This window comes from Pteronotus mesoamericanus, unplaced genomic scaffold (genome assembly GCF_021234165.1).
Source record: "Pteronotus mesoamericanus isolate MK-2021 breed Mesoamerican mustached bat unplaced genomic scaffold, CSHL_Meso_final contig_557, whole genome shotgun sequence".
In the NCBI taxonomy this organism is placed as follows: Eukaryota; Metazoa; Chordata; class Mammalia; order Chiroptera; family Mormoopidae; genus Pteronotus; species Pteronotus mesoamericanus.
Window position 1 is genome coordinate 5,117,737 of NW_026555200.1, and position 24,413 is coordinate 5,142,149.

The 24,413-nt window shown below is 47.7% G+C and overlaps 1 protein-coding gene across 2 annotated transcripts in view; it reads right to left on the bottom strand.

Moving 5' to 3' along the window:
* The window catches only part of PEX14 (peroxisomal biogenesis factor 14), a 130,455-nt gene that overhangs the window by 74,545 nt on the left and 31,497 nt on the right, over positions 1 to 24,413 (bottom strand). For both annotated transcript variants that reach the window (XM_054579761.1, XM_054579760.1), the window contains exon 3: positions 3,373 to 3,457. In XM_054579761.1, the coding sequence (XP_054435736.1) occupies positions 3,373 to 3,457 (85 nt within the window). The remainder of the gene's footprint in view (positions 1 to 3,372; positions 3,458 to 24,413) is intronic.

Genomic DNA, 24,413 nt, shown 5'->3' on the forward strand with positions numbered 1-24,413 from the left:
CCTCGCCCATCCCGCCAGCCCCCTGGAACAGGCGTGATTCCCCTCACCTCGCACCCAGCCTGCCAAATGTGTTTGGAAGCGGACCGCCTCCTACATTTTGTGGTTGGATAGGGTGTCAGGTCAACATAAGTCTATTGACAACAATGACCAAGCCTCTAACTTTCTGGGCTGATTCGATTGCTGCCTGTAAGCTACTCTCACTGCCTGGATGGCAGCCTGCGTAAAGCCCGGGTGTGATGCCTGCCTGTCTCTATGTAGAGACCAGTGCTGTGTGGGCTTCCACCCCATGCACAGCCCACTCCCCTTCACGCGGGGCCGACTCCGCCGTTGACATGTCACCTGCAGGATCGTGGGGTTGGGGGGAAACGAAAACGTTTATTCTACTGCTCTGAAGGTGAACAGCTGCTTTTTCCTTCTCTCCAAAAAAAATCCCGATAAAAGAAATGTTGTAAATTACACAAAATGGCAGTACAAACTTCAAAGAAAATGATAAACGATTCTAATAACTTCATGTTTCTCATTAATGACTCCATATTCAGACTTCAAAGCATCCAAAAGAGATCTCCGAAAAACAAAAATAAAATGTAAAAAAACACAAACACAAAAGACCTTTGCAAACCAATGTTCTTCTATCGCTGTGCCACTCTCCACGACCACCCCCCGGCCTGCGCAACATCCCCACCCCCCCCGCCCCGCCCCCAATCAGAGCGCGCACGGCTGGCCTGTCAGCGGCAGAGGCGGACCGCAGCCCCTGCTCCGGGCTGCCGTTTCACAATAAAACTCAGCTGATGCGCCTAAAGTTACCCTCATTTTCCACGGGAACTGACATGCACTACAGGGACCTCAATTTCTATATTAAATATTAAATAATATTAAAAGAAAAACAAAATTGGATTTGCCTTTTCAGGAAAGAGATGTTTATTAAAAAAAAAGAAAGTCAAGATTATAATTCAAGGCAGCGCTCCACTGCAATCCCCGAAGGGACATTTGCTAGGAAAAGCCAAGACTACAGTGGCTCAGAGCTCACCCCACCCACCGCCATGAAGAGCCCTTTGGGGAGCCGCCCATGGTCAGGGACCAGAACCCTGGTCCCTGCCCCAAAGACAAGGCGCCTTCCTTCCCAGCTTCTGTTAGGAGCAGGGTCCCTACTTGCTCCTTTGCAAAAGCTTCTCCTCCCTCATCCCACCCACAACGGCACCGAGCTACGCTGATCACATCCGCCTGGCCCCGGGAACAAGCAGAAATTTAACAGTGAAGTTTCAAGCCACGAAGGGGCTCTTCTTCCCAGACGCCGATCAAACCTTAGAGTTCTCTGCCCGGAAAAGGTCCCACCAGAACTGACCCTATTGGGATCCACCTCAGAAACGAGAATTTCTGACCGAAGGAGTGTTTTTGAAGACAAGGGAGGTGGGCGATTCAGTCCCGCGAGTCTGGGTTTGAACACAGAGGAAGAAGGGCGGGGCGCCTCCCCAGATCCCGGCTGCCTGAACCCCAACAGCGCCACCCCACGGCGGGTCAGGAAGGAGTCAGGCCCCTCCGTCAACCCCCGCTCATCTCCTTCCAGTCTGCGCTTGCATGCCGCCCTCGGAGTGAGATGGCACCCATCGACCGTGGTGGAAGTGACGCCCGCGCCCTCCTGGCACCTCCGCCCACTGCCAGGGCACCTGCCCTTCGCACAGCACGCGGTTCCTCTTTTCCTTTCCTCTTCTGCCCTCCCCACTCGAACTGAAGCCCCGAGAGGGCAGGGACGGAGTCCTCAAACAGGGTGTGGCACCGGGTGCTCACTCACTCTCAGACAAATTAATCCACCCGTTGTGTTTCCTTTTAAAAAGGAGCAACAGATAATAATTGCACAAACAGTTTCCTCTCTACAGTAATTATTAGCCAACTAACTCAAAAGAAGCATTATTTGGTCCAGAGTTTCTCTCTCTCTTTTCTCTTTCTCCCAGTCAGGGATTTATTAAAATTAAACAGATTAGATGGAGCTCCTGATACTAAAACTGCTCAGCAAAGCCTGCGGTGGGGAAGTGCCGGGCAAACACCAGAGACATTTGTCTCTAAATTGCTCTAAATACCTTCTGCAAATGAAATTCTAACCCAGCTGCGTTTGAGAGAAAATGAGGAATAACTGGTCATTGTCAGTGGAAGAGAAGATCAGGCAGTTATAATATTGCACAATATACTGGGGCGAAGGATCTCTCGGCAACCATAGATTTTGTCTCAGGTTACCCGGGGTAATCAACACAGCTTTTAGACTCAGCTTTCCCCAGCCTCCATGCTTTGATGAGAGAGCTGAAATCCCCAAGCTTTTATGATTAATTACTCCCCATAGGTACACATATTTCAAGGAAAAACTCTTTTATGGCATGATGGTTGTGGAGTGGAGAGGCCAGCCCACACGCTCCAAATTATAATAATCTCCCGGTGGCGGGGGCGTGCAGGACGCCACCAGTGCCCGCACAGCACCCCCCAGCTCCTGCCCAGGGACCAGCGGGGGCTGCCCCCCGACAGCTGCGTGCAGAGGGAGCACGGGGGCTCGTTCCGCCTGGACCTGCGAGCGCGGCCTGGAACGCAGTCCTGCAGGGTCACCGCCATCTGCCTGTCCAGTCACAAAGGACTTAAAGCTCAAAACCCAGAACTTTGAAGCTGGCGTTCCAGCTCTTAAAGAAAGAGAGCTCTGTTTTGGGGGTAAAGAAAGCTCTTTATTCCCTCTTGGTGTATGAGCTTTCTATAAAAAATAAAAAGTCAGATTTCTTTGTTTCGTTTGTTTTTAACAAATAGAAAAATATCCTAAATTTCAAGAGAGCCGGAATAGAGTCTGTCTGCTTTGGACAATACTAAATTTGTCAAGATCCATTTAATCTGCGCCTACAGATATACCATAAAACCCGTAATTTACCTCTTCAATCCATGTATCAGGCTAACCCCAAGCTTGACCTTAACCCGACCTTGTTTAGTCACCTCATTTCCCTTTTCCCTCGTTTCTTTCCTCCACATGCTTTACTTTATAAAGCAGCTGACCTAAAGCCAGTCATCTTGCAGCTGAGTCGTTATCAGAAGGGAGCAGAGAGCAGAAGTCCTGCCTGCTGAGCCTCACCTGCTCCTGAGCGCTGCCTGCGCCCGGCTGTCCCGGACTGAGTCCCGGGCTGGGTCGTGGGCCTTACATCCGGAGGTCGCTTACCCAAATTAGATCCTCACTCTGCACCACTGGCAGGAAAAAGCCTGCATTCCCACCAGGGGGCACCCCTCACCCCTTCCCCCACCCTAGTGGGACAGTTACAGGACATCCTTTCACCAGCGCTGGGGCCCCCATCTGCCCCGCCCCCAGTCGCCTTCTGGCGGCGGCTGTGCACAGCCTCGGGGCGCCTGTACCTTTCTTCTTAAGGAATGCTCTCCTGGTCACGAGCGGGCTCTGGCGGACGCGGGAATTCTGTAGAAACTTCACTGCTGTGGCAATCTGGTGGGAATGATAAAACAGAAGAAGAGCAAACTTCAACACTATGAATTTCAAGATTAAAAACCCTGTAAGTTTATCCCACGTCCACTGAAACAACACACCATTGTGGTCACATTTATAACCAGCTGTTTCTCACATTTAAAATCTACCTGCACCAAAGACTACATCAGTTCCCTACCTTCGCTGGTTTCCTCTGTCTGATTCTATCAAATCTAACCCCCTCAGCCTGTGTTTAAGACCTGCAACAGTCTTTTCCTGTCCTCCCTGCCCAGGCTGTCTCTTCGCACTCCTTGGCAGGTAGCCCTCTCCTGGCCATTCTCGTCCACGTCAAGACACTTGTGCCCACGCTCTGCCCTTTTTCTGGAAGGCCTCCCTTTCCCGCCTCTACCTGTTTCAACATCTCACACACACATCCCCGCCCCAGCACGGCCCTTTCACAGCCTGTTACTCTAAGTCCTCGAAGCACCCCTGAGTCTCCCGGTCCTCTCGACTTCCTCAATGCCTGTAGGGTGTGCCGTGGGACGGAAGACACCATTACACTGTCTGCTAGCACTCGGGCTGCCTCCCCACACACACTGCAAGCACCTGAAGGGAAGGGGCCGTGCTACCGCTGCAGAGCCCAGCCAAGCGCTGGGCATCCGCCACGGGGCCACATCCGTGCAAGGCCACACACGCAGCCATCCACACTGGTCCCTCTCGCGCGGTGACACTCAACTCTGAAGAGCCTTCAAAGGACAAAGTTTGGGGTCTCGTGGCTAAAAGCCAACAGACTGACAGATCATCTATCTGCCCCAGCAGGACAGTTCAGGAGACCTTTGCATCTGTGAATGAGCCCGGGGGAGGAAGGAAGGAGGAGTGTGGAAGGTGTCACCTTCCCATCACTCAGCACACGCTGAGCGTGTTTCGCGCCGCCTGTCTGCTCTCCACCCCAGACACCAGTGCACCAGGAACCTGCCCCAGGTAGGAGAGGGGCCGTTTTAAATGACTGCCATTATTCATCTCATCAAAATCAAAAGAGTAATAGTCTCATGTTACAAGTAAAGTCAACAGGCACTGCAGTTCACTCATACACTGTTGAAAGAAAAAAATTTTCCAAGGGGCTAAATATAAGGAAGTTCTCTAAGATCCTTCAAACTAAGGGTAGCAGGTATACAGAGATTCACACGGAAAGCACTGTGACTACAAGTAAAATACAAATTTAAAATATTCTCTTCATATTCTGTATGAATTTAACCTTGAGACCAGACAGACTTCTCTGGTAGCGAAAGCTACAAGGAGAAATCAGAAAGAAAAACAGAAAGCCAGGGCAGTTCCTTGTGTGTTTTCCCTGCAGTCCTTCTGTGGGAAGCTGGCCTAGAGGGTGAACTCAGGGATCCCAGTTTTGAAGGTCGGGGCCAGTTTTGCTCTGCAGACATGTCCGCCACCATCACGGCCTGCAGTGATCGCCACCCAGTTCTGGACTAGAAAACACGGATGCTCCAGAGTCAAGGACCCCAAAGCTGCACACTCACCCCCTCCCCAAGCCCTTGACCAGCTCACCTCTGGTTGCACCAAAATCAAGAAAAGTCGGATTAACATCCCCCAAATGGATATTTTAATTAGGACGTGGGAGAGGGGAAAGAGGAGGAAAAAAGCCAAAGGAAAGGGGAGAAGGAGGGAAAAGGGAGACGAGAAGGAGGAGGAGGCACAGCGGCAGCGGAAGACGAGGCAAAGAAGAGGACAGGGGAGAGGTGCGAAGGAGAAGTGGCCGAGGGGGAGGGAGAAAACGAAAGGGAGAGGGGTCGTGCCCTGGGGAGAGGAGGGACAGTGAGTCACACAGTCACAGCCCCCACGGGGTCAATGCCAATGTGCACAGCTCAGATGGCTCAGGGAAGACTGTTCTTCCCCTGGAGAAAAAGATACACCTCGACACAGGAGACAATGAGAGCGCTCGCACCATGGGGCGGCCTCCGCCCGCCGGGGCCTGAGCACCAGGTGCCGGAGGAAATGGGCCGGCACATCCTAGGCAGGGATGCTAAGGGCAGGCTCCACTCATCCACCCATAAGCATACGCCTTCCCCTCGTCCTTTCCAAAATTTTCCATGACAGAGAAAGAAAACAGAATCCCACCACTAAAACGCACAGGTTTCACCTTGCTTTTTTAATATAGTCCTTGGTATATGCATTTCTGGTCAGAGAGCAAAGTTCTGATGGGTTTAATGGTGCACTCAATGCAGTGCTTGGCGCATTCCATCAATTTTTTTTAAAAATTGCATCTCTTATTTCTTTAAATACATTAATCAGCCTAGTGTAGGCAAAACGGATCCATCGGACAATGCAATAAACATGAATTATCATCTATCCAACACGCATAATGGCTTAAAAATACATAATAGCAGGTGTAGTTTAAATGATTAGTTATTACACCTGTGGTGGGTCTGATTCAATTGGGAAAAATCATCTTTAATAGGTTAAAAGGTTTAGATCACCATGCTTTCCTTAAAGTGGCTGTAGAGAGGGGATGATGGAGTGCGCTGTCATTAGTAATTCATTTAAGAAAAACGTAGGGGATATAGCAAAGAACAGCATAAACGAGCGAATCCAATTTAAACATCAGGTAAAGTAGAAAACACCTTTTAAAAAAGCAAGATAAATGAATTTGGAAGGGAGATGAAATTGATGTATTTATTTTAACGGGAATTTGACAAAGTCCCCGGCACACTTCAAACTTGCAAAAATATGAACAATTTCTTTTAAAGTTTCCATTCACTAATTTCAAGCCATATAAAATAATACTGCCAAACACCTACATAAAGTATATTTGGGGCTTGTTTATGTTCCTCTTGATCTTTGTCTGAAAATGCAGGCGACAGGCAAATCACATATTTAACAGCATCGATATCACCACACCAGATGCAAAAATATAAAGCATCCAAACTAACAGCCTCAACGTAATGTGTTGAATAAGAAAGAGACCCAGCTAAGCAGCTACATGTAAGTGTGAGCATATGAAAACCTCTCTCCTCCTGCCACTAATTTCTCCAGCTACTTCCTGCTCTCCTTCCTCCCTCCGCCCAAGGAACTGGAACCGCAATAAGGGGACGAGGGCCTGTCCAACCTAGAGTTCTGTAAGCCCTACACACATACATAGATTTCCCCAAAATCTTTACCCTCAATGCAAAAACTGTAACACAGTAAACACACCGACGGTGCAGTTGTCCTGCATCCCGCCTTCCCCTGTTGTTGGACACCTTTCATTAACTTCACGGAGCGATTCAGCAGACTCCGGCCTCCGCTGAGGTCCGGCTCATACAACACGCTTTTGTTGGATGAAGTGATGGGGTGCCTACAGCCTGTCCTGTGTTATCGTTTGATTTTCTAATTAGGAGATGAATGTGACCATTCATGGGTTATATTTGTGCCCAACGAAATCACACAAATTCAGGCCAAATCTTCCGCCTCAATGTCAAAGATGTAAAACGGAGACAGAACATTATTGCGCATGTTGTGGGAGCGCAGCAAGCCAGGGAAAATCCTGGCGCTTTGATGTACTGTGGGAGCCTCTCGCTGTTGAGAACACGGTAGTATGGCGCTGGCTTCCCTTTCTCCGCTTCTCGCGCCGGACAGTTCTCAATGAGCACACCGCCAGTCACCAGCAGCTGGCTTCACAACACCAAGGACAACGGACTCCAAGGAAAACAGAAGTAAAGTTTCTTGCCACCCAATTCCTGTGACCCTACCCTCTGCGTCCCTATCCCAGAAAGCAAAATGAGACAACCTGGCTACCATCAACTCTGCAATTTTACAGAAATTTGATAATTTTTACTGTTTATCACTTAAAGCTAGAGGTGAAACTGAATACAAAGAGGAGTCAATTCTTGCAATTCTTTGCAATGGCTCCGCTGAAGTGACTGTCAGCGACCCGGCGGGGGTGGGGTGGGGGGAAGAGAGGGGACTTCAGGTTGAAAACACCTTTGCCTCCAAGATGATTGGCCAACTGAGAGAGATTTGTGTTTGAGAGACCAGGATTTGTAACTGTATAAATCAATGGAATACAGTATACTCAGGGGCTATCTACGATGAACTATGTGCTGTTAAATGCATTGTGTGGGATAAGTAATCCCCAGTGAGAAGAACTGAGGTTCCTGACAGTCCTCGCGGAAGAGCTGCTTCCTATGTGCTCCGTGCTCTCTTGCAAAGCCCTGCACGCTGTCATCTCCAGGATGCACACTTTATTTCCCGCACAAGGGGGACGGGGCTTGCCTAATAACGAGCCTGGGGTTTGAGGGAGCCGTAGCACTTTGCACCTGACATGTAAACCTGATGCATTGTCTCCAGTGACACTTACTTGGAATGTCACCAATTCCAGCACTCCTGCGTGCTACATGCACATCTATCTCCTAAAATGTGAGCATTCATTAGCCACTTTTAAATATTAAAAATATTCAAAAATTAATGACACTAACAACCAGAGCCAGATCTCCCTTTTGACCCAGAGAGATCACAACTAGAGGGCAAAAGAAAAGGCCGAAACCCCATTCCAATGCAGCCCCGCTGCACCTGCGCCGCTCGGGGAGATTAAATTGCCTGTGAAAGGCTCCTCCGCTCGCACTCGAAAGCAGAGAGGTGCCCAGAACCCTGTTAACAAGCAGTAAACCAAGGCAACGCGAGTTTTAACAAGGACTGACTTTTTAAAAGCTGGGCACTGCCGAGAATGAGAGAACCTCTTCAAACAGAAAAGCTTCGTTTTAGTAAGAAATCAGTACTCTGTCAGGAGTTCCTTGACAAATATGGTCATCGGTGGCACAAGGAAATAGTTGCAAAGCAGCTGTTAATCAGAGAAACACACCGTAGAACGCTGATGCCAGCACTCGTGAAAAAAAGGCAGCGGGCTAATTATGAAGCTATATATCTCACTAAAGAGGCCGTGTTCCTTGAGATTCCAGGCAAAGCACTCTCCGAGCCAGGGTCCTAGGACAACATAACTCTGGTTTTCTGTGTCGAGTCCTCCCTGATCGGTGGTCCACAGCCCCAGGCTCTCTCTGCTAGTGAGGCCAGTCAGGCTGAGGAGAGCAGCCACCCTGGAAGGAGGGTCACCCACAGCCACAGCCACAGCCCAGGCTGGTCCATGAACACATCCAAAAGGTGTCAGATCCCAAACCGGAGCGAAAGAAAGTCTACAGGCGCGGAAAGGGGACGTGGGGAGCGGCGGCGGAGCAACCGGGCGTGAGCTTCAGTTGAGGAGAGCTGCCCCGAGCCACCAAAATGGAAAGAAAGGATAAAAAGAAGAGGCAACAAACAGAAAATAGAGGCCATTGTGTTCAACATCCACGTCAAGGGGAAGAAGGGAGAGTGGCAGAAAGCTGCTCTCAGAGTGTGAAATGCGACTCGGGGAAGCCGAGGGTCTAGCAGGCAGGTGAGAGGGGAAAGTTAATATGCAGAAGAAGGCTCGGTCAGCCAAAATTCAATACAATCCTCCGCAAGGACAAGGAGGAACGAGGCTCCCCGAAACCAGACGAGTGGGAGTGGGAGTGGGGGAGGGGCGCCACCGCCGCGCGGAGCAAAACCACTGGAATGGCAAGAGGGGAATAACCTTGAGGTGGACACGCGCTCGGGCAGCCCCAGCGCGGAGCCAAAGTGCCCCCTAGCCGGAGGCGGCGGCCGTGCAGGCCGGGTGGCCGCTCCGCTACGTCTAAGTCGCACAACCCAAATGAAGTGTTTTCACTCAGGGAAAATGAAATGTTTTGCAAGATGAAACAGAATAAAAATTGAGGTTTTAGGTAATTACTAGTTGGCATTTACATATCACGGGCTGGTTCAACACCTATTCATTTTCCTCTTTTATTTTCAATTTTTTAAAATGGCTCATTAAAAATGAACAGATGACAGTGACAGGATTTTTTTTTTTCCTCTTTCTCATTCTCTGAGGGTTACAAAATCAAGAGGTACTTTTAGCCTGGTTATCTACGACTAACACACACACGAAGATATGTTTTATTTGCATCAAGGAGGGGAAAAAGAGGGGAAAGTCAGGAATAGCCAGGAAGTTCAGAAATAAAGCCAGCGAGTTGTGCTCGAGGCGGCTCCCGCGACTGGGCAAGGGGCCGGCCAGCCAGGGCCCTGGCGCTCGAGGAGTTAAAGGAAAGAGCCTCTCTTTTCAACTTGGAATTTCCTGGTTTTTGTCACTGTGTCCTTCCCATTGTTGATCTGGGTTACAACCCTACACTAATTAAGCTGTGGGCCCTAATTTCCTTTGTTTTACTTTCCTCTGTCCTTTTGTTTTTCACGTTAAAGAAATAAAATATCTTTGGTAGAAGTGCACAAGAAGTGACGCAATGGAATGTAGTATTTTTAAGGTCTATTGTGTAAATCTGTATTTAGGAATCCCAAAGCAGGCATTATTGACCCCAGTCTCTCTTAAAACACACTGCTATATGTACTAAAAGCACTTATGAAAATGGCAACATCATATGCACAAAAACTACCCTTCCAAGTGAAATATCTCTGCATTTAAGTTTTTCTTGGCCCCAGTGAAAAATATTGCATGAACTGCTTGTCAGACAGAATTTCATTGTTTGGTTATTTTATTAAACTAGTTTTTCCAGAAATGTACGTGGGAATAAAAAGCATTTAAACCAGCATGTACTACTTAACACCAAGTGACGTGATTTTAGGGACTTGAGGGTGACTCTGGAGGAGACGCTGGGTGCCAGCCTGTACCCAGAGGGAGCCGGCCAGCCCGGCTGAGCTGCAGCGCGGGGAAGGCGCGCGGCTGGGGGCGACCGGCACGGTGCCCCAGCAAGGGCTGCAGGGCTCACTCTTGTCTCGCGGAGGAAATGAAAACCCTTGCTTCTGGGTTGAGAAGATCAAAGTTCCTTTTTAGGAAAGGTTGAGAAGGGAAAGTATTTTCTCCTTCAGACAGAAAGAAAAGCACATCTCAATGCGTTGTCCCCATGCATCCCCACCTGAATTTAGATAGCAACTCCTCTAATTCTTGATGCAACCAACAAAGCAGTACCCCAAAGAGGGGAGGAAAAAAGGATGACATTTGCCTTTCCTTGGCTTTGAAATCCAACTGGCAGCAAACTGTTTGAAGTCCTGTTTAGATAAGAAACTGTAAAAGCCTCCATTCTGAAAAGAGGAGGAAAATGCCATTATACATGGATCACGGTAGCGGTGACCTCAGCAGAGAAGGTAAACAAGCTGGCTGAGAGGCGGAGGCTTGGACAGCGTGCCAGGGACAGCAATAAGGGTTTCTGTGCCAACGACGTGGGGCAGGAGCTGGGTGCTCGGCCCCAGGAGACACCCAGAAAAGGCAAGGAGTTCAATTTCTTAACGCAGTATCTTTCAAGAGCTCCGTGACGTCTCCTTCCAGTTGCCCTTGGTTTCATATTTTCTATTCCTCTAATTTCCCTGCACTGTTAAAGAAGAGGCAGAGAGCACCCAGGCTTCGTACTGTAAAATTAACGAAGGTGTCAAGCTGTTAGGTTGAATCACTCCAAAGGAATGTGATGACTCAGTGTCCAAGAGGCTCCCTGGGAGAACCGTGAGCTCACTCAGTGACGGTGGCCAGTGACTCCAATGCCGAAATTCTGTAGCCCACAGTCCCCAGGACCTTCCTAAGGATACCACTGCCTCTGCTTCCGAGTCCCTTCCTCTCCACCAAGGGAAGTTTCTGAAGGTTACTCCTTCTCCTTTTCCTCTCCAAACCCTTAAGATGCTCACCAGATGAAACACTGCTTCGGTTCCCACTTCTTTTGAAGCCTGGGCCAGACACAGAGGGGTCAGCTCTAGCATACACTATGGAGAGGATTCAGGAGGTCAGATTAGGGAGGGGATGAGGAAAGCCTGCGCCACAGAGAGTGGCACAAACTCGTTGCCGGGGGAGAGACACTGAGTGGATAGATGGCCGCCAGGTGATGCAGGGCAGGGACCCTGCACAAGGGCTCGGCGCCCTCCGCTCTCAGGGCGATGAGACAGGCTCCCGGTTCCTAGGAAGGTGAGTTCTGGACCAAGAAATTCCATCTACCGTCGCCCCACATACAGCACAAAACTAAAACCTCTGAGGATTCAATAAGGGGCTCTCCTACCAGACAGCCTACCAAAAAAAAAAAAAAAAAAAAAAAAATTGGAGAAAGGCTAAATGTTAAAAAATGGATTTTACTACAAAAACATAAGTAGTAGTCATGGCCTAGAAATAGTATAAATCCAAAAGACAGCAATGAAAGAATTTAAAATGACAAAAGTGTCACCAGTTACAATAGCCAAGATATGGAAACAACGCAAGTGTTCATCAATGTATGAACAGATAAAGAAATTGTGGTATACATACAATGTATACAATGGAATCGTATTCAGCCATAAAAAAGAATGAAATCTTGTTACTTGCTACAACACGGATGGACCTCAAGGGCATTATGCTAAGTGAAATAAGAGAAAGACAAACACTGTAGGATCTCTCTTATATGGAGTATAAAACAAACAAACAACAGAAACAAAAAACAAGCTCACAGACACAGAAAACAGCCTGGTAGTTGCCAGAGGCTGAGGGCCAGGATGGGTAAAAGGGGTATAAATTTATTTATTTTTGAATGAATCTGTGTAACAGATATATGACATAGCTCCACTGAAGTAAGTGAGGGAAATTTACCTGAGTAACTTAGAGAATGAATAGAGACTACAAGGCTAAGGACTAGAGGAACTACATGTACACACTGTGCTGGGTTAATAAAGCTGTCTCCCATGGGAGTACAAGTTAACCATTCTGATACCACTACACATGTGTCCTGCGGCTGAACAAACATGATGGATACTGGCATAAAACAAGAGATAAATTTTTACAAAACAGAAATAAGGATATCTTGAGCACTTCCTTTGCACTGTGCCAAAGACAAATAAGGAACGGAGGCCTCTTCTTTGCATAGGATCGCATTCTGCTTACCTTTTTGCTTTTATACTTGATCCTCCCTCTCTGCTGGCAGTACTCCCTATTTAATCTACTGGATTAATATGCATACCTCCCCTCCCCATAAAAAGAGGAGTTTTCAGCCAGCCCTACCTGGACTCCTTTGTAGCTAACCTGCAACTGCTTTGGCCTCTAGGCTAGCTATTGCTTAACTGGACAGAACATTATTGAAAATATTTTGCATACAAAAATTTTAAAAATAAAATGACAAATGTGGGTCGCCTTGAGGTCACCTTTGGATCCCCTGGAAAGCGAAAGAAAGTAAACAACTAAGATCTGCTACTAACGGAAGACCCCCAAATCCTAGTTCCTGCTATTATTTTAGATTCTTCTCTGGCCTAAGGAAAAAAAAAATAAAAGTATGAGTTCCAAAAGTATGATTCATAATACAGCAAGCTGGCAGACTCAAAAGTTTTCAAATTTACAGTAAGATGGCAGGAATTACAAACTCTATTCAATGCTCAGATGAAATCAGCTCCTCTCAGAAAACAGGTGCCCTCCTCACTGAGCACACAAGTCTGCAAGAGAGGACACAACAGCTTATCTCCCAAGTGTGTAAAGTCGGGGGAACCACCTTTGGCAATAACTGGGCTCACGGGCGCCGGGCGTGCTGCACCTCCACGGGAAGCACGCTGGTGCCAGGTTCCAGCTCCTGAGAAAGCATTAGCCGGCACAGGCCGCCCTCTGCACAGGACTTCAGATGTAACATCCACACGTGGAGTGTGGGGACAGGTGGGACCTCCGACACAGGCGATGCCAGCATCGCCACTTCCTGAAGACTGTGCAGCCGATTCTCACACTCACTGCCAGGCCTGCCCTTGCAGCGCCACGGTGTACATTCAGGGGGGACGAAGCAAGAGCTGTCACCGCAGCTGCCTTCTCTAATAAACCCCGGTGCAGAACCCTTCAACTCCGCGAGGAGGTCCACAGCACACATCAAGGATCACATGGCAGTCATCCTGGCTTCAAACACTCGCTAACCTTTCCCTTAACATCGCAAGCATTCCTCTCCACAACCACGGCTACCAATTCGCAAACACACTTTTAAAAACAAATGATTCGATAAATGTCTACCAAGCACCAGAGCCATCTTGGCCATGAGGCTCTCGCAACAGGTCCCCTACCTCTGACGGGAAGTTAAAAGGGAGGGCCTTCGTGCCCTACGGCTGATGTTCTTACCAGTCACGGTAATCCAGTACAAGCATGTAACTTCCCTACAACTAACACAAAATTTTCACAATTCTCCCCACTAAGAAGATCGGTTCTATGGGGTTCCTGCCTCCTCCTCCTCTTAAATCAATTCCTTCCTCTTAAATAATTCCTTCCAGCTCTGTCAGGGGCACAGAAAAGTTCACTTTTTGTTACCTGAAGGATTATGAATCACCATCTTGCTTTGCACCCCACTCACAGAGCGAGATACTTTGAAATTACAAAAAACCCCTACGTTTTCTCAATTTGGCAAAAGCTTCCTGAGACATCACTTGTCGCTTTCTGCTCCTTATCCTTTCTCTCCCTCTTCTTGCCTGTTTAAACACATGGACACAGAGTTATTAACTTTTACAGGAAAACCAAATAAAATAATGTCGAAGCAAAACTGCGGTGATGTCAGGCTGCAGCTAGCACCATTCATCTGTGGGAATCTGATTAGCGTTCGAGTGGCAGAGCTACCTGGAAAAGTGCTCACAATCAAATAAAAAAATGATACCAAAACATTAACCTGATGGCTAAAAACTCCACATTTAAACAGTTAAAGTAATAAAGGAGCTTTTATTGAGTATTTTTTATATTTCATTATGCCCCAAATTGACGAGGACTCCCGGATACATTTTCTAGACTTTTGGTTCCTCAAATCAAATGCTCTCTTGGACTTTTTTTTTTTTTTTTTTTAACTAAAAGGAAACAGCATTTCTTGTAAATTTGAATGAAAGGATTAAAGCTTCTCCCACAATATCGATATCATCCTTGAGTGCAAACACAGTCAAACACTGCAACAAACAGGTTTTTGGTTTATGTACTTTAATTCTGAACCTGCCCATAGCCAGCAGAGAATTTTTCACCATGACTCTACCTAAACAAATCCTTTATTTCCTCATTCACAGGTATGGCTCAAAGTTGGTAGGGAAGGGCACTTGGCAGAGCGGTAGGGCAGAAAGGCGGCAGGCAGGGTCCCAAAAAGCCTGCACAGAGGCCCACCGTGTCCTCAGACCCAGCATCTCATATCCTTGCTATGCCTCAATTTCCTTCATTGCTGTAAAATAAGAGTTTAAACAGATGACCTTCTGGGCCCTCCATCCAGCCATGCCATTTTGTAATCTCTAAATTAACTCCATGAGGCAGCCTGTGAGACCTAGGCCAGGGATGTGGGCTTGGGTCAAGGAGGGTCAAGGACAAGAACCAGCTGTCCCTGAGCTAAGGTCTCCAATCTCATCCAATTCAAAAAAGGAGAAAAACAACATAGAGGAGGAAGAAGAAGGACAGGGAGAAGAAATCGCCACTGCCAAAAAGGATATTATGAATTCCATATATTATACACACAGCAAAGCTTTACTCATGCCACTTACTATTTATTTTGTATACAAGTTTAGGTAGCTGGTAACCAAATCACAGAAGATTAAAAACTGTGAATGAGAAAGGAGAAACAAGCCAGCTTCTAAAGAGATACTTGCAGAACAAACACTAAGAAGGGGGTTGGGGGGAAGGCAAGCAACAAATGTCGAGAGAGAAACATCTATGAAAAGCAAACGAAAACCTCAAAAACTTCACTAGTTTGGGGTCATTGAGCATAGGTGGAATTGTTTAGAGTGTGGGAAGAGGAGACAATGTATCTGTATTTCAACAGGTTTTGAAGACAGAGCCACACTTACAACACACATAAACATTTACATACAAAAGGACAATACTGAGTCACCAGGATTAAACGATATTCCAGATTGCTTGCCTAATAAAGCAAGAAAGTACATAACCCATTTTATGTAATTCCCAGCAAAGAGTTTTAAAGAATTTTGCCTTCTTTTCATATGGCTCTCGATGGCCATCTAGAAAATGTGGCTATCCAGGGTGACTCATTCCACGAGGGGCCACAGATGGCCACTTTCCTAAACTGAACAGGAATGGTTTTTATCCAAGTTAGATTAAGAAGCAGGAAGCCAGAGATTAAATAATGAATAGTTACTAAGCATTCACTGGGTCCATACAGCATACCAGGCACTTGTAAAGTCAAGAAGAACAAGCAAAGACGCTGCTTTCATTGTTACAGTCTAAGACAAGGAAAGAAGCCAGAAGAGATCTTGGGCCCTCCAGTCCCTCCGATGATCTGGGACTCCCCTCTTCAGCAGCCTTGACCAATGAGTAGTGAGCCTCCCCCTGCATGCTTATGATGAACAGAGAAACTCATTCCCTTAAGAGAGTGTCAATTCATCATCAGGAGTCCTTCTTTAAACCGAGCTGAAACTTGCTTTCCTGAACCTTCTATCCACTGGCCCTAGTTCTCTGTAGGAAAGCAAGACTAACTAATCCGCTTTTTGGAACGGTGCTGGGTGAGGAATTATAACAGGCCCCTGCCACTTGGCTGTCTTTTCTATAAAAGCATTTCCCTTACTCTGCTTATTAACTAAATGTGAACACCAGTTTCACTGTATAACAGTTTCATGAATTCTGCTCTTAAGCCTGGTAAGAGCAGCTTTGCCCTTTCTAGGAGAGCCAAGGCTACACCTGTAATGTCAGGATGCATTAGCAATAATAAAGGCCACAGTAATGCAAGAGACGACTTCATACACACGTCACTGCAGAATGGCTAAATTCAATCAAACATGGCAGCACTTCCTACAATGCTGTGATCACCGGGGCCAGCACGCGTGACGTAGGCCCACTTACTGGAAGCTGCTGGAATCAGAAAGTGAGCGCTCCGCTTGGAGACTGTAATGGACGGGGGGTTGTACCAGCCCCTAAGTGGCTTGGCATCCTTCTTTCCCAGGAATTACCTAGAAATTCATTTAACATCTGAAGACTACAAATGAAACTTTAGAAGGCTAAAAGTACATGAAGAGAAGTACATGAATATCATCTTAAAGATGTTTGATACTCATGGGGAGGAAAGTAAAGTGCCAGGAGGTGGTGATCAAAGAATCAAAGCCAAAGATGACCTGGTCTTGATTCTCACTCAGTCACCCACTTCCTCGGTGGCTTCAGAGTTGCTCCCCTGTCCTGTTTCTGCTTCCTCATCTGTAAAATGGAACTGCTACTGCCCAGAGACTCACCAAAGTGCTACAAGGAGTAATTAGTTCACATTTATATAACACTTTTGATCTTCAAAGTAGGATTATTAGGCTATAAAGTAGAGTAGATGTGGTTTTAAAAATCTTTTAAAAACCTAAAATTAAGCATGCAAGCAAATTCAGAGGAGCAAACAGGCTGACATCACCGCCCAACAGCAGATCCCGGCACCGCCAGGGGCACCTGCTGGCCGCCCTCATCTGCATCTGCATGTGGAGGCAGAGGTGCAAGAATGTTTCACAGGAAGATGGGAGGATGTAGAAAGAAGAGAGACAGGGAGAGAGAAGGTGAGAGGAAAAGCACTGAAGAAAATGTAAAAGGGAGGAGAGATAAGAGAAAAATAAGGAGACAGAAGGAAATAGAAAACAGCAATAAATAGAGAAAGGAAAAGGCAAATCCTATCCTTAGGAGAAGAGCAAAAACAGAAAGAAAGGAAGAAAAGAAAAACAAAGAAAAATTGAAAAGAAATCTTTATTAAGGGAGGAAACAAATAAAAAGTGCATCCTGTTTTCAAAGATAAAAAAGGCAAAGGGAAAAGGGAAAAAGAGCAGGACAAAGAGGAGAGAATGAAAAAAGACAACATAAAGCTTTCAAGAATGTGTCTGGAAACCAGAAAGCTGGAAGAGGAATCATTAGCAAGTCCACAGTGCGCCTACAGTGATACTGCGTGGATCAATTCATTTAACGCTGCCCTGTACATTTACAGAAAAGTACCTCTGATATAATAAAGGCTCATAAACACGCAGAAATTGGGTTAGGCCCGTTTCGAATTCCTGCCAAACAATGGTTCAGAAAAATGAAGCTCTATTTTAATTAGCTGGATTCACGAGTGATTTGATAACAGCAGATGCTGTCTGGATGCTTTCAGCTTGATGGGCTCCACATACATGAACTTAGAGTGGTTTTGATGCAATTAGGTATTTCTGCTCCAACATGCCAGGCCCAGGACCTGAGCCTATGTGTAGCCCCTACGTGTTGCTATATTTATCTGCACGTTAATATTTCAAATCATGAAGATGAGAGAAGTGACCACATAAGAGGAGTACAAAAGTACTTTTTAAAAGTCACCAGTCAGTGGAAGAGATTACTCTCACAATGAGTTTTTCTTTCCACTGGGGAAAGAAAAGGTGGGTAGCTGAGGAAAAGCCATGCAGGGCGGCACCGGGGTAGAAATATTTAATGCCAAAGCTGAAATACGACAGACTGTATACTTCCAATTTTGCAATTCCAGTCCACTGTTACAGCAAAGGATTAGCCTAATGCACAGCCCGGCCGGAGACTAAGTGGCCTTCAAAATGTTCTTTGTAATCAGGCTTCCTATTAGAACTCAGATCACCATTCCCTGAGACAGGCGGGGTGTTCAGGGCCGCAACCCTGCAAGTCCAAGTATTTTCACCAGGTGCTTTCAAGCTGGGCACCTCACTGCCCCCTCTCTCCCTTTTAAGCACTCTCCTCCAAAGAGCACTGTTTACTTTTCCCAAAGCACTCTGCCCTCTGCTAGGACCACTTAGAACATCCCCCTCACCCCACCCCTCCATGCAGAGCTGCTAAAGGACCTGCATAAGCAAGAGCAGCTTCCAGCATCAGGGACTCAGGACTCTGGACTCACCTAATAGGAGGACCTGATCTGTTAATTATCTGTCAGTTTGCCACAGCTGGGCTGAGAAGGAGGATTACAAAAAGGGGGGCTCTGGGAGGAAGCTCTCTGCTAGGTGGTGTGCTCCTCTTCCTGAAATCCTGAGCTGGCTCTCCACACCGTTCACCCGGGTTGGAGGACACTAGGCTGGAGGGTGGAAGAGACGCCAAGAGTTCTGGCTGACTCATTCAGACAGAAGCGGGGGCACCTGAGCCCCACCATGACCACAAGCACCCAGGGAGGAAAACACCCCCCCAACACACACACACACACACACACACACACACACATGCGCGCGCGCGCCTGCTCTCTGAGAGGACAAGACGGACATCGTAACCTTCACGCCGTCTCCCCTTCACCGGCGCTAGCGAGCGAGCGAGCGCTGTAAATCAAGGAGGAAGTCCCTGTGCCAGGAGAGCGAAGGGGAAGCGCCGCTTCTGCGAAGAACCCAGAGGTGCCGCCTGTGTCTGAATCAGCAGTTCAGGGCAAGGGTCTGCAAGGCAGGGCGCTCCAGGCCAGCCGCTAGAAGGACAATATGTATTTATTATATATGGTAGGCCTTCTTCAAAAGTTATTTATTTCGCAAAACCACTCTGCTAAATAGAGGTTTCAATCTAATTGGAATTGCAATCTGCATATTGTAAATGCAGCAAATGACAGTCTTCAAGACTTTTCCAGTGTGCGGTAGATTTCCCAACACACTCACACAATCCAAGAATGTAAGGAGAGTACAGAGAATTACCCTAAAATATAGACATATTTCTATTTATATATAATTTTTTTCTCAGCCCCTTGCAATCCCCAGGAGGGGCAGAGGGCCCAAACTGTGAAATGGGATAAAGCTTGTGACACCCCAAGGAGACAAGGCCAACAAGGAGAAAGGAGGCTCGTGGTAGCCTTGGGTTTGTGTTCGTCCGTGTGCTCAGTTGCATCCAGTTTCTGGCGAACCCACTCGCCACTAGTCTCTTCTTTCCTTCTCGGGGAATGCGGGGAGAGGACCCCTACTCATCTTAACCTCCCCATCCCCATCCCAAATTAGCCATGGTTAATTAACAGAGATGCAAATAGGCACAGACCAAATTAAACATTTTTGACAAGAAAAAAAAAAAAAAACCCTTATAAATCAAATAGAAAAATTTTAAAAAGAAGAGGGAGAGAGAGAAAGCACCCAAAGTGAAAGGTCAACCTACAAACAATCGAAGAAATAAGAAAGGAAAGGGACAGGTCAGGGCTTCTCATAAAGGTCTGAAATGTCCTGTTGGCACCTCTGGGTTCACATCAAAAAGTGATTTATGACAGAGGAGACACTGTTGTGGGGAAGAGAAATGAAAGCCAGATTCACGTATGCCCAGGACTAATCTCCTTACAATAACATTCAAACTTACTTTCTATTTCCTGTTCCTTTCACTCATTTCAAGAAAGAAATTATTTAATTTTCTTCAAAACTGCACCCCGAGGGCCCAGAGCCGCCCCGGCTTTCTTAAAAACTAAGCACCGTCTGCTTTGCAGCGGCCCCTTCCCGCCCTCCATACTGACACCACCAGCCTCTGTCACAGGGTGTAGTCTTCGACAGCCAACAAATTAATTCAAAGCTTCAGCTTCCCCATTAAAAGAAGAAGAAGAAGAAAAAGAAAGAAAGAAAGGAAAAACAGAAAGAATAAATATGAATTTGAAGGGGAATTCTGCCAAAACCTAAACCTCCCAAATCTGGTTCAGCCACATTCTTGCCCACAGCCTGTACTTCTCGGTGCCTCCCTACATTTTTCAAAATGCAGCTGCACAGACCTCTTAAAATTCAGATTTCTAGCACCTATAATTACAGGGCGCTTGAGCCAGGCTCCTTTAATTAATGAACCTGACTCCTCTGTCTTCAAAGGAAATCTGCGCAGGGATAGATCACAGGGGTGAACTGACCCCCCGATCGGCACTCTCTGCTCACTCTGCTGATGGCAACCAGCACCGCGCCCCACCACCAGGATGGTGCAGTTGCCCCTACCGCCCCCTGTGCAGCCTCCACTCCCACCCCAACCTGGAACAAGCCTGTTACACAGTAAGGCCATGAAACATTCCTTGGAACTTAAGGGAACAGAAGGAAACTTTTCTGGGTCTGACCAACAAGAGCCAAAGGGAATCCGATTCTCCCTGGTTCGAGCACTCCCTCGATTTCGCCGTCCCCCCCCCACCCCGCCCCCGCCCCCGGGATGAGGCCCTGAGGCCGGGAGTGAGGGCAGGCAAGGCTGCTCCTCCAGGCTGGACAAGCAACAGAGGGAGTGGCCTGGGCTTTGAAAACTCTGGAGAAGAAATGAACACAACAGACTTGGGACTGACAGTCGTCCCAAAGCTGAAATAAAACAGGTAGGAAAGGCCCTGCCTCTTGAAAGGAAAACGGGTGGAAAGGGATCGTGTTCACGAGGTATGGCGAAGAGTCTGCGCACATCCCAAGGACGACAGGCTAACCCTGAGGTCTGTTCCCAGGCGGTCCATGCCCATTCTTGACATGACTGCTCTCTGAACTGACACCTGATCACCAGGTCCGAAGGCCCTGGCTGTCCCTCTGCTGCCCTGGGTGGCACGGCCTAGCGCTGTTTGCATCGGCTGCACACGCCAGGGCAGCCTAGAGCCACCCTCTCCTGCAAGTGGCTCTGGGCAGGCTCGTACCCACGTTCGCTAGAAAGCAGGCTGCTTTTGGTGGCAATGAGGACTGGCAATGGTTGCAAACAAAGCCACAGATGTCAGAACAGACTAGGCCTGGGTCAACATGACCCCATGTACCAGTTCCAAGTAGGAGACTTGAGATCCACTAAAAGGCTCCAACAGATCTGGCAATAATGAAAACAGGTTTTGTTCAGTCACTAAATCCTTTCTCAAGGGTCCCTCAGCCCCACAGCAAAGCCAGCGGCGCAGTTTGCATTAGTGACCAGATAAACACTCCTCTTCTACAGGCAGAGAAAAAGCGCTCAGACTCTACCCCGTGCTACATTTCCAACGGTTTCTCCATTTCTCGCTGTGATTCAGGCTATAAAACGAGGCTGGAGAGGTGCCGGAGAACAGCACTGGGGTTCATACAAGAACACTTGAGGCACACTGTCCTGGCTTCGTCCTTTGTCCCAGGGCATTTCATAGGGCAGATGTCAAAAACGGAATCCGGCCCTGGCCAGTGTGGCTCAGTTGGTGGAGTGTCGTCCTGTAAACAAAGGGCTGCGGGTTCGATTCCCAGGCATGGCACCTGCCTGAATTGCGCGTTCCATCCCCAGTCCGGGCGCATATAATCCCCGGTCCAGGTGTGTGCGATCCACAGTCTGAACACATATGGGAGGCAACCCATCGATGTTTCTCCCTCATCATTATTTCTCTTTCCTCCTCTCCCTCGAAAAAAAGTGATCGAAAAAAATGTCCTCGGGCGAGGGGAAAAAGTTTGAAATCAGTCATTCATATTCTGCCCGAAAAGTGGGCTTTAACATGCCAGTGAGTTTCTGCTGTTGTTAATACAATTTTGAAAAAAGGGGACAAACGGTAACACCAGTCTATCCAATGGCTAAATGCTCAAATCAAAGCAAGGCATGATCACCGACCACTAGCTCCGCAGCAGGCCGCGTTTCCTGGCATGTGACCCGCGGTCTCTGTACGCAGCACTCAGAGGCTAACACAGTCCATCAGCTCTGCTCGCCCAGTAGATCCATCTCCAAACCCATCAGCACACTGCGCCCTGGGCCCACGGGCCATGGGGCGGCCGCAGCTCCGGGCTGGGAGCCCGGCTGACCAACGCTGAGGAGCCCTCACTGCTGTGTCCCCGATCACTAACAGCAGAGTGGAGTGACGATTTTTTAATTTGGTTTGGTCTTCCAACCAAGACATTCTCAAAGTTCACTGTCCTTTGAAGTGGAAGCATTTAATTCTCTAACAAACAAATAATTAGAAGCACAGGCCTACAGAGAACATGGAATTGAGGACGAAGGCCAGAATATATGACAACAGGGGCTGGGAGGCAGCTGCGACCAGGAATGTCCAGGGATTCTTGGCGCAGGCGCTACTGGCCGGCCAGGTCTGCTCTCCCCCGGGTGCCTCGAGGGGAAATCACCCACCATCGATCCCAGGGCCCACACGTCCAGGACCAATCCCTTACCTCAGAACAGCCTCTGCCTCAAATTCCTGCTTGCGCTTTAATGTTTAAATTATTAAATGCATTAATGTATTTACATTATTCAAGTCTTATGTGCATTTTTCTAAGATAATTTATGTATAAGAGTTTGAATGTCCATGACTGTTAATGTCTACAACCCTTCCTGTTCATTATTGATTCTGGAAGAAAAAAAAAAAGTCAGAGTTTTAATGCCTTATTTTTAATGTATTAAGAGTCTGAATAAGTGCATTCTCTTTTTTCTTTTGTAATTTCATAATTTAAGTAGTGCATTTATTAAACTGACACAGTATGAATTGTGGTGAAGCCTGGCACAGCTCCACGCTGCTGAGCAGCCAGCTGGGGGAGCAGGCCCCGCGCCCCGGCAACCGGGAGCAGCGCTGGGCTCAGCGCGCGGCCCCAGCCCAACTTCCGAGGCTGGGGCCACAGATTCAGGCTGTGCAAGGAGATTCTCAGGCTCCTTTCTAAAAATCTTGCCCAAATCCTCTGTCCCTGCTACGTGGGCTTCCAGAGCACGGCCGAGCTGCCTCTTTTTCAGGACAGCACTTGCTGCTCACCAGGCTCATCTGCTGCGCTCCAGGTGAGCCCGAAGCAGAGCTCACAATCTCAAGAACCAGTAAAACACCAGAGCTAAGCTGAGCAGCGCGCAAAGGACACGACGACTTTTAAAAGGGGATCTCAAAACGCAGACCAACATCTCAAACAGACTGCACCTCCAACTTGATCAGGAAAACTTTTTTTCTTCTGAAATCCAGTTTCCCCAGCAGAAAAGCCCTCTTCCCACCATAGCCAGTAGAGCGACAGTGACACCCAATGGCCTATTGGTTCAATCCAGACTGAGCATTTGCCTTGGCGTTCCCCAGAGACAGGTCTCAGGCCCAGGGCTCCTGTAGGAACTTGGAAGCTCGAAGGAAAAGCAGGCATCAGCTGCTCATCAAGAAGCCGAGTTGCTAATGGACAAATTTCCTGTCACTACACGGAACACACACATGCTCTGTGTGGGACTACGCACACGTGTGCAGACTGCACACACCAGTACGGTCTTTCTGGAAGGTGACGTGGCACGTGTGCACACACACAGATGCACGATACATGGACTGGGCAACTCTGGACGAATCAGCTTGGAGTGGGAGAGAGGGAGCTGTTTGCTGCTCTTTCAGAATCCGACGCTGCCGTTTCTCAGGCCATATATGCACATGTCACACATCCATACACATTTATAAATATAAAAGGTACACATTTTATGTGTTTTTCATATATTTTCTCCCTTTCTTTTTTCTTTTTTTATTTTCCTGTTTCCTTCTTGTCTGTTTTCTTTTCTTTTTTGGCTACCCATTACCATTCTTTAACTGTTACAATTTATATCAGCATATAATGTTAAATAATTACAGGGAGCAGAGCTCACTCTAGTGAGGATATAAACGCGCTGTGGGAATCTACAGATTTAAACAAATAACACTCACAGCAGGGGGTGAGCGGATGAATTAGCATTAATATCCTGCCTGGGAGATCCCAGTGCACTGGTACTGCTTAAATACAGATCTTTTCTGTAACAGTCAATATGACAGCTCCCGGCAATACAGCCCCTTTCCCTTTCCCAGTCAATATAGCAGCCAGTGAAAATAGAAACGTCCCTATAGCAATCAATATAGCAGCCAGCTAAAATAAACCCTTCCCTTTTAAGGGCTATATAATAGTCAGCTAAATGGAAGAATTGGCACCCCTGGTGGATAGCTCAGCAGAGAAGCCAAGGAGTGAACAGGCCACGAGGACTAAACGATCCTTGTGCTCAAACAGGCCCTGCCCAGGGAGGGAGAAGACATCACAGGCAGGGAGCCTGCGAGGGACGGTTGGCAGGCTGCTCCTGGTCCCCCGTCCCTCAGAGGAGACACCCAGGTCACAAGCAGGCTGGAAGGCACCCCTCACGGAGACTCCAGGCCCCTGCTCATTCTGCCAGCACCTCCCC